Source organism: Triticum dicoccoides, chromosome 4A (genome assembly GCF_002162155.2).
Source record: "Triticum dicoccoides isolate Atlit2015 ecotype Zavitan chromosome 4A, WEW_v2.0, whole genome shotgun sequence".
Lineage (NCBI taxonomy): Eukaryota > Viridiplantae > Streptophyta > Magnoliopsida > Poales > Poaceae > Triticum > Triticum dicoccoides.
Genome location: NC_041386.1, coordinates 464,092,024 through 464,101,253, shown reverse-complemented (window position 1 = coordinate 464,101,253; position 9,230 = coordinate 464,092,024). Strand labels below are relative to the sequence as shown.

General features: G+C 50.5%; 1 protein-coding gene across 1 annotated transcript; it reads left to right on the top strand.

Moving 5' to 3' along the window:
- The first annotated feature begins 4,011 nt into the window (after positions 1-4,011).
- On the top strand, positions 4,012-8,997 carry LOC119288973 (phosphatidylinositol 4-phosphate 5-kinase 6-like). Its single transcript, XM_037568428.1, has 8 exons — positions 4,012-5,530; positions 5,640-5,807; positions 7,015-7,180; positions 7,304-7,420; positions 7,520-7,713; positions 7,918-8,003; positions 8,126-8,174; positions 8,438-8,997. Exons 1-8 carry the CDS (start codon positions 4,170-4,172, stop codon positions 8,727-8,729), a joined length of 2,433 nt encoding a protein of 810 aa, XP_037424325.1. The 5' UTR covers positions 4,012-4,169; the 3' UTR covers positions 8,730-8,997.
- The last annotated feature ends 233 nt before the right edge of the window (positions 8,998-9,230 follow it).

Below are 9,230 nucleotides of genomic sequence, written 5' to 3'. Positions count from 1 at the left end.
AAAATGTGTGGTTTTCATCTTCTTCTTCTTAAAAAAAACATATTTGTATCTTGCTGCATTGATAGAAAAAAAACAACTCACTTAGTAGGACCCCAACCTATGAAGTACACTAGCAATGCCCGGCCTCTCATCAAGTCATCATCGAGGATAGTAACAATTTGTTGCTTCCAAATCCGCCATGCAAAGAGCATGTGCAACGTTAATATCATTATTTCTACACCAACGGTAGTTATATACAGTGGCGGATCCAGGAATTGAACTTAGCCGGGACGAAACACTTAAGGTATAAATTTTTTGATTGACAAATGCAAGCACGTTGAACCAAATCTCATAAAATTCAAATATGAAATTAGATGCACTAGAAAATTAACATAACCAATGATTCACAACAGTTCGAGATTCTCGACAAGATTGAAGTCGACTGAGTACATAGATGCAGTCCTCACAAAAAAAATATCAAGCACCTCATTGAGTATTTCAATCTTGTAGCGATGGAAGCAATTGGTTTCATTCTTTGAAGATTCCCTACATTACAAGTTCATAACATCACCATGTTCAGCACTGACTATGTACAATAGTTGGCTAGAAATTGAAGATCAACATCAGAAACAAAATAGATTAGACTACCTGCTGGTTGCGCTCGCTGATTTTACAAACTGCAGCTCATGCGCGTTTGCACGAGCTCGATGCTCTACCGCCGCTGACTGGGACTGCTTCTTTTGGTTTCCCCATCCGTGAATCTGGATCAGGTGCCGGGCGGCCAGCGGCCCGGCGAGGCGGAGCTCTGTGGCAGCGAGCCGACCGGGGCGAGCCAGCTCGGCTAGGTTACGCTCGTAGTCTTGCTGGCTGCCTGGCTGGATCAGGGTTCGGGGTTCCGGGATTTTTCTGCGAGTGTCTGCACGTAGGTGCTGTGCTCGTGCAGTCGTGCTAAGAGCATCTCCATCCGCGCTTCCAGAAAGGCCTTCCCAGGCGTTTTTTTCGCGCCGGCGCTGAAAATCGGCCCAGTCGCGCCTCCAGGAGTCCGATTTTCGCCGGCCTGGGCCGAATTTAGCGCCAGCGGACCCAGGTCGAACCCGGCGCGCTGGGGGGGCGCTCGGGGGCGCCGGGACAAGCGGTTTTGGCGCGAAAGAGCTGCGGGCCCGCCGCGTCAGCGACACCGCGCGTCTTCTTCCCCGAACGCATCGGTTTCCCGCGGGGAATCAATGGCAAGGCTGCCGCCGATCAGCCTTACCAGTGATTCCTCATGGGCGGCGCGTTCACGGGGCGGCGCGCCGACGCCTCCCCTCCCTCGCACGTGTACACACGGGGCGGCGCCGCTATATAAGCCGGTGGCCTCCCTCGCCTCTGGCTACACCAGCCACACCAGCCCTAGCCCGCCCTCTACCTCTCCCGAGCGCCGCCGCCGAGCCCTCCCTCTCCCTCCCTCCCTCTCTCGATGGCCGAGCGATTCCCCGGCGATGAGGCCGCGGCCAACGGCTTCGGCCGCCGATTGCTCCGCAAACAAGAGTCTTGGATCCTGTTCCAGGCGAACATCTCGGCGCCGCCGGACATGCGCGACGGGCCAATAGGGTGGAGACTCAACAACGGGGGAGTGCCCATTCCCCCGTTGCCCGACGCCGTGGCGAAACCGGGCTACTTCGCCGACGAGGTCGACGTCGTGCACGCCTCCCTCACCGACGCCCAGCTCGCCCTCCCCGAGTATGTCGCCGACAACACAGCGGCATGGACGGCGTACTTCCAGCGCCGGCAGCAGCAGAGGCTGGCGTCCACCAATGGCGCGCCGGTGGTGGCCGGACCGAAGAACAGTGACGGACGCCGCCTGTGGTGGGGTGTCCTCGGCCGGACCCTCGAGGGCGTTCTGACGTACCTCGAGGGCGGCAACGACCCGCCGTTGGCATACCCCCCCCCCCCCCGGCGAGGGCGGCTGCCACGGCCACGGCTCACCGCCGACGCGACGGGCAATGGTTGCCCAGGAGGTTCGGCGCCTCCTCTTCTTCCTCCTCCTCCCGCTCTTCCTCACACTCGTCCTGCGCTCCGGCGCTGCTCGACGTCAAGGCCGAGCCCGCGGTGGAGACGCCGCTCGGCCGGCGCACTCGCCGCGTCGGCATCGTCATCAATGAGGGCTGCCGGCGCGCCCCCTCGTCGGCTCCTCCGCGCTTCGTCAAGCCCAAGACGGAGCCGGGTCTGGCGCCGGTGAAGACTGAGCCGGGCCTCCCAGCGGTGAAGACGAAGCACGACGCCGATGTCGAGCTCGACAACGACGCGGCCCTAGAATGGGCGCGCGCGGACTCCCTGAAGATGGCGAGGGAGCGCCAGTGCGCTGCCCTGCGGTGATTCGCGCAGCGCCGCCGGGGCCGCGACGAGGGAGGAATCGTCGTCATCAAGGACAACGACGACGACGCCGCGCCGCCGCCACCAGCCCGCATAGGCGACGCCGGCCAGGGGTCCACCAGGGACGGCCGCGTCAAGGAGGAGAAGCCGGACGACGACGACGGCGGCGGCGACGACGGCAACTACTCCGCTTTTAGCCAGTTCTTTTTTTCATTATATATGTAATAAAAACCCAATTTTTAAATGTAATATATGCCGAACTTCGCCGAATTTTGAACTTTGCAACATATTTAAATTTTTTTGAACACGCTTGGGGACGGCCCTAGGACCGGCGGCTAGGGGCCAACTCAGCCGCAGGCCGAGTTTTTGCGCCGGCTCACCCCCAGGGGGGCGATTTTGGGCGCCCCCTGGGGGGCCAACGGCTGGAGATGCTCTAACTAGTTTGGGGCTATAGGCTAGGCTTTGTGTGGCCGTTCTATCTAGTGCAAACCCCACATGTATTAGCCTATGTACAGAATGAACCGTATTTTTGTATACGCTGATTTCGGCTACCTGGGGCGGCCCACCATAGTCGCCTCTACCGTGGCGCCGCCACTGGTTATATGAAAGAATTTCTTATTTAACATTGTCTTATATTTTGTTTACCCATTTGACACCGAAAAATAGTTTTTTTACTATATAACAATGAGTCTAAATTTTATGAGAATAGCATTTTGGCTCTCGGCCTCCATGGAGTCCGGTTTGTTTTAATAAAGATTCAAAATTCCAAAAATTTTGTTTGATTTTTTTTGAAGAAAAAACTATACAAGTAACACAAGGATGTAAGGTATATGTGTGTAAAATTTCAAGATGAAATACGTTGATATGCGATCCGTACAAAAAAGAAAAATTCAGAGTATGGGAGGATGAATAGTATCATGTGTTAAAAAGTTTAAGATTAGTTTTTTTTTGACAAATCTTGAACTTTTTAACACGTGAAATTCATCATGTGTTAAAAAGCTCAAGATTTGTGTTTTTTGACAGACAAATCTTGAACTTTTTTAACACATGATACTATTCATCCTCCCATACTATGAATTTGTCTTTTTTGTACGGATTGCATATTAACGTATTTCATCTTAAAATTTTACACACATATGCCTTACATCCTGTACAAATCTTGAACTTTTTAACACATGATACTATTCATCCTCCCATACTATGAATTTGTATTTCATCCTCTCATTTCAACGTATTTCGTCCTGAAAATTTACACACTTATGCACTATGCCTTCATCTATCTCTGTATTTTCTTTTAGAATTTTAAAAATGTAAAAATATGAATTTTCACGATTTTGAAATTTGCATTTGAAGGCCTTCATGGAGTTCGGCCTCCAAAAACAATTTCCGAAATTTTATGCCCTTTATAACACTTTGGTCCATTTTAAGCCTTAACATGTGGTATGTCCATATCAGTTGCATGTACTAGTACATCAAGAGGCGATCCCCTCGATCGACACCCATCTCTCAGCCAAGCCAAAGAGGCGAGAGCATGGCAGATTTGTCGTCCATAATATATGCACGAGTGCATGTTAAGTAAGACAATGCTTTAAAAAGATAAGTTTCAACGCCTGGGCTCCGTACAAATGTCCAGCTCTCCTCCTCCCCGACAAGTCCTCTCCGCCTCCAGCATTAATTTCCCTCTCCGGCGTCCCTCGCCCAAAACACTCGCCATGGCTTCCTCCTCCGACGTCGTCCTGACCATGACCTCGTTCTCGTTCTCGTTGCCGCGCGCATCCTTCTTCTTCTTTTAGTTGCTAATAACACAACATAACTCTACTCGATCGATCACTACGTGCATGTCACGTCACGCCACCATGTCGGGGGCCAAGATGAACCAACTCCCGCCTCCGGCCAGCCGGCTCTGGGAGGCGGGCATCCGCAAGCTCAACACCACCATGGCCATCCGCCGCGGCAGCTCCGTCTTCCCCGCCACCAGCCCCGCCCTCGACGGCGACCCCGCAGTCGCCCTCTCCGTCGCCTCCTCCAACACCATCTACGGCTACGACGTCGTCGAAAACGACGACGATGCCACGGGCGGCGATGACATCGAGGACAACGAGGAAGACAGCGACGAGGAGGAGGCGGGCCCGGAGACCCACTCGGAGCAGCTGCTCCCCAGCGGCGACTTCTACCAGGGCAGCGTGCGCGGCGATCTCCCGGACGGCTCCGGCAAGTTTTTATGGACGGACGGCAGCATGTACGAGGGTTCGTGGCGCCAGGGGCGCGCGTCCGGGCGCGGCAAGTTCTCCTGGGCCTCCGGCGCCACCTACGAGGGCGACCTCGCCGGCGGCTACATGCACGGCCACGGCACCTACATCGGCGAGTTCGGGGACACGTTCGCGGGCCACTGGGCCAACAACTTCCGGCACGGGCGCGGCACGCAGGCCTACGCCAACGGCGACGTCTACGACGGGCACTGGCGCGACGGGCGGCAGGATGGGCACGGGCGGTACATTTGGCGGTACGGGCACGAGTACATCGGCACGTGGCGCGCCGGCGAGATGCACGGGTGCGGCACCGTGATATGGGCCGACGGGGACCGGTACGACGGCGCGTGGGAGGACGCCAAGCCCAAGGGGCAGGGCACGTTCCGGTGGGCGGACGGCGGCATGTACATCGGCGTGTGGTGCCAGCAGGAGTCCGGCGAGACGAACGCAATGGGCGGCGTGTTCTACCCGCCGTCCGGCGGGCCGGCCGTGCCGATGCCGCCGCGGGAGCCGCGGGAGGCGATCACGAAGCTGCTGGAGGAGCTGGCGGTGACGGAGGGCAAGGCGGCGTCGCTGCTACCATCGGAGAAGATCGTGACGTGGCCCGGGGTGGAGGCGGTGCTGAAGAAGCCGGTGTGGCGGCCGCCGGAGCCGGAGCAAATCCAAGGGAGGAGGTCGAGGAGCAGCGTGTCGTCGATTGACATGGACCTCGCCGCCGAGGGGGAGGAGGCCCAGGCGCAGGCGCAGGCGCAGGCCCATGCCCAGGCGCAGGCCCAGTCCAGCATGAGCAGCGAGGAGGCCCAGGCCAGGGCGGCGTCCGTGGAAAGGGCGTGGCTGCGGGCGACGTCGTGCATGCGCGCGCCGCCCAAGCCGGCCAAGAAGCAGGGGGAGACCATATCCAAGGGCCACAAGAACTACGAGCTCATGCTCAACCTCCAGCTTGGCATCAGGTGCGCCGCCGCCATGAATCCAACCTCTCTCTCTCTCTCTCTCGATCGCATTGAGAGGAAACGATCACCATCACCATGCATGAACTGAATTTCTTTGGGGTTCGATCAGGCATGCCGTGGGGAGGCATTCGGCGCCCAACTCGCTGGATCTCAAGTCATCGGCGTTTGATCCCAAGGAGAAGGTGTGGACCAGGTTTCCTCCTGAAGGATCCAAGCACACGCCGCCTCACCAGTCATGCGATTTCCGGTGGAAGGACTACTGCCCACTGGTCTTCAGGTCCGAAATGGTTCCAATTTTTTTTTATTTTTTTTTACTTTTCACTTTGATCAGGTGACCAATATTTGACTGCATCCAACCAAAATTTGAGAATTTTCTGGGTTTTCTTTGATTTTTTTCATGTGCCACTGAAATATTTTTCAACCATATGAAAATTGTGGGGTACCTACTGAAATGACCGTAAGTTTGTTACTCGCTCCATTCCTAAATACTCCCTCCGTTCCGAATTACTTGTTTTGTATTTGTCTAGATACGGATGTATCTAGACTCATTTTAGTGTTTGATACATCCGTATCTAGACAAATCTAAGACAAGTAATTCGGAACGGAGGGAGTATAAGACATTTTAGAGATTCCAATACTACATACGGAGCAAAATGAGTAAATCTATACTCTAAACATCCGTATGTACTCCGCTTCGAAATCTCTAAAAGGTCTTATATTTAGAAACGGAGGGAGTAGAGGTGAGAACCCTTAGATTGATTATAGCAGTGTTTATCATTAACTACAACAATAGTACTACCTTCAGTCTTTAAAAATACTAAATACCCCACACGTTGCTTCGGGAATCAGTTGCAATATATTTCAATAGGATTTAGTTTTATGAGATACTTATATAGTTGGATTAACAATAAGAAAACTGAAACCGAAAATACATATGATTTGTTGTTTTTAGTTATTGTGTAGTTGTAAAAAAAATGTTGAATATTTGGCAAAAAAACAAATTATTCAATATAAGTAGCAAAATATAATTGAAAGATTGTATCAATGCATGGTTGCATGTTGAGGTGAACTTTTTCCCATGCATGGTTGCATGTTGAGTTGATTGCTTATAACTTGATAGAAATATGTTAATGAGAATCACCTATTTAGTTATACATGATGACATTTTGGTCGTACTGATGGCCCAATTTTTAGAACTTTAATCACCTATTTAGTTATACATGATAACATTATATAAATAATATATCACTTGACTTGTCCAAATCATACGTATGGATTTGTCTTGAAAATAACTTTCATTAACTATAACGGGTTTAAGTATTTTGTAGTTATACTTCAATAAGTTTAATGGTCAGAGTTACATCTTGAAGACCGCACGAAATGCCCAAAAGATCAGCTTTCGAAGACTGAGGGGGTGCTTGCCATCTCTGCATGACAAGCAATTTATATGATGTAATTCTTGTTCTTGTGCGATTTCGCTCCAGGACCTTGCGCAAGCTCTTTGACGTCGACCCAGCGGACTACATGATCTCCATCTGCGGCGACGACGCGCTTCGGGAACTATCATCACCTGGAAAGAGTGGAAGCTTCTTCTACCTCACCAACGATGACAAGTACATGATCAAGACAATGAAGAAATCAGAAGTTAAAGTAGGCTCCTTATAACTTTGTTCACTCCTCGCCTCAATCAGTTAGCTAGCTTTCAAGATTAGGATATCATTGAACATGTCATTTTAAGATCTGATTTTGTGGTTTGTGTGTTATGATGATCAGGTGCTTCTTAGGATGCTTCCAGCCTATTATAAGCATGTCCGCAATTTTGAACATACCCTAGTGACTAAGTTCTTTGGTCTGCACTGCGTTAAAATCACTGGAGCTATTCAGAAAAAGGTTTGGATACACTGAAAATACATGAATTCATTGAAGAATGACCACCAAGGATGAAATATGCCTGAGCATCTGCTCATCTTTTGTTGCTACTTCATTCAGGTTCGGTTTGTTATAATGGGGAATCTTTTCTGCTCTCACTATGGGATTCATCGGCGTTTCGATTTGAAAGGATCATCACAAGGTCGCATGACTGACAAGCCCCTTGATCAAATCGATGAGCACACCACTTTGAAGGATCTTGATCTCAACTTCATTTTCCGGTTAGGGGGATCTTGGTTCCAGGAGTTTTGCAGGTGAATGTTTACAAATGTCGAATTGCGTGCACATGCTTTGTTGTGTCATCCGGTTATGATGGAATACTAGTAGTATTATCATATGCTTTAAATGTCACAAAAATGCAAAGCAAGCCCTATGGGAGGTTCTTAAAAACGTGAGAGGAAACACAAAGTGAGACTTAACCATCCATTGTATCATGGTTTGTGCTTCTTAATTACCAGGCAAGTGGACAAAGATTGTGAGTTACTAGAGCAGGAGAGGATCATGGACTATAGTCTTTTGGTTGGCATTCACTTCAATGATCGATGTAAGGATATGATCCCCCATGGAATATTTTGTTTCTTATGATTGCACGTTTAACACTACTCTGGGAAATGGTTATTCCGAATTCAAATAGCCTGAAAATCATCTCCTTCTTTGCTGTTACAGTTAACGGCAATGCTGACAACGGTGGTGCTGAAGATTCTGAGCAAAATAAGTATGTCCTCCGTTCCAATGTACCATTTTTTAATTTTTTAATAAATGATGACATGACAATATTGGGTTTAGTAAGTATAAATGTAAGAAAACTAGGCATTTTAGAAAAGGTAAATCAATGTGATGCACTTCTTCAGTTGAACATGATATCACCCTGTTGCTGAACAACTAAGCAGTGCTTACAAACCAACTATACTAACTGAAAGATGACTTCTCTCAGCTGAAGAATCTTCCAAGTCTCACAACATGCTATGATCTTTGCAGGAAATTATCAGCGAAACTGGGGATCGCCATGCAGTCGAGGGTGGAGAACGTTGTGCGGAACCCCGAGAGCGAGTCGCCGCTCATTGGTGATCCCACGGGAGAATTTCGGGAGGTGGTCCTCTTCTTCGGCATCATCGACATCCTGCAAGACTACGACATCAGCAAGAAGCTGGAGCACGCCTACAAATCTCAGCTGTATGATCCCAACTCCATATCGGCCGTCGACCCCAAGCAGTACTGCAAGAGGTTCAGGGACTTCATCTACAGGGCCTTCACTGAAGACGTGCAGTGATCACTTCTTGGCACCTCCCCACTGAAGACTGAGGGAAGGAACAGGATTGTTGGATTGTTCTTTCTGTCGGAGATCGATGGCATGCCGAATTTTGGTTCTCTGGGGATTGTTCATAGACTATGTACATTTTTTTTGCTAATATTCCTCCTTTCCTTAACTCGGTAACTAGGTCTAGTGTGTAACGCGCTCATGCTGATTGGCCTGAAAAGGATGTAAGTAGAACAGAGACCCTTGTTCATGTAACCATTTCTTCATTTCTTAATAAATCTCATCATGGCTCAGAACCAGTCCATGTTGATCCTTAATTTGTCAATACATAGATACATAAATCAAGAAATTATCAAATCGATCGTCAGTTGGTTTCAGCTCGGGCGCTGGGGCCCGTCGCCTGCTCGTCCAGGACCAGGAGGCGCTGCTCGTCGGCGGACGGCAGCGGGAAGCGGCAGCAGGGGCAGACCCGGCTGACCCGGAGCCACCGGAAGATGCACCGCTGGTGGAAGC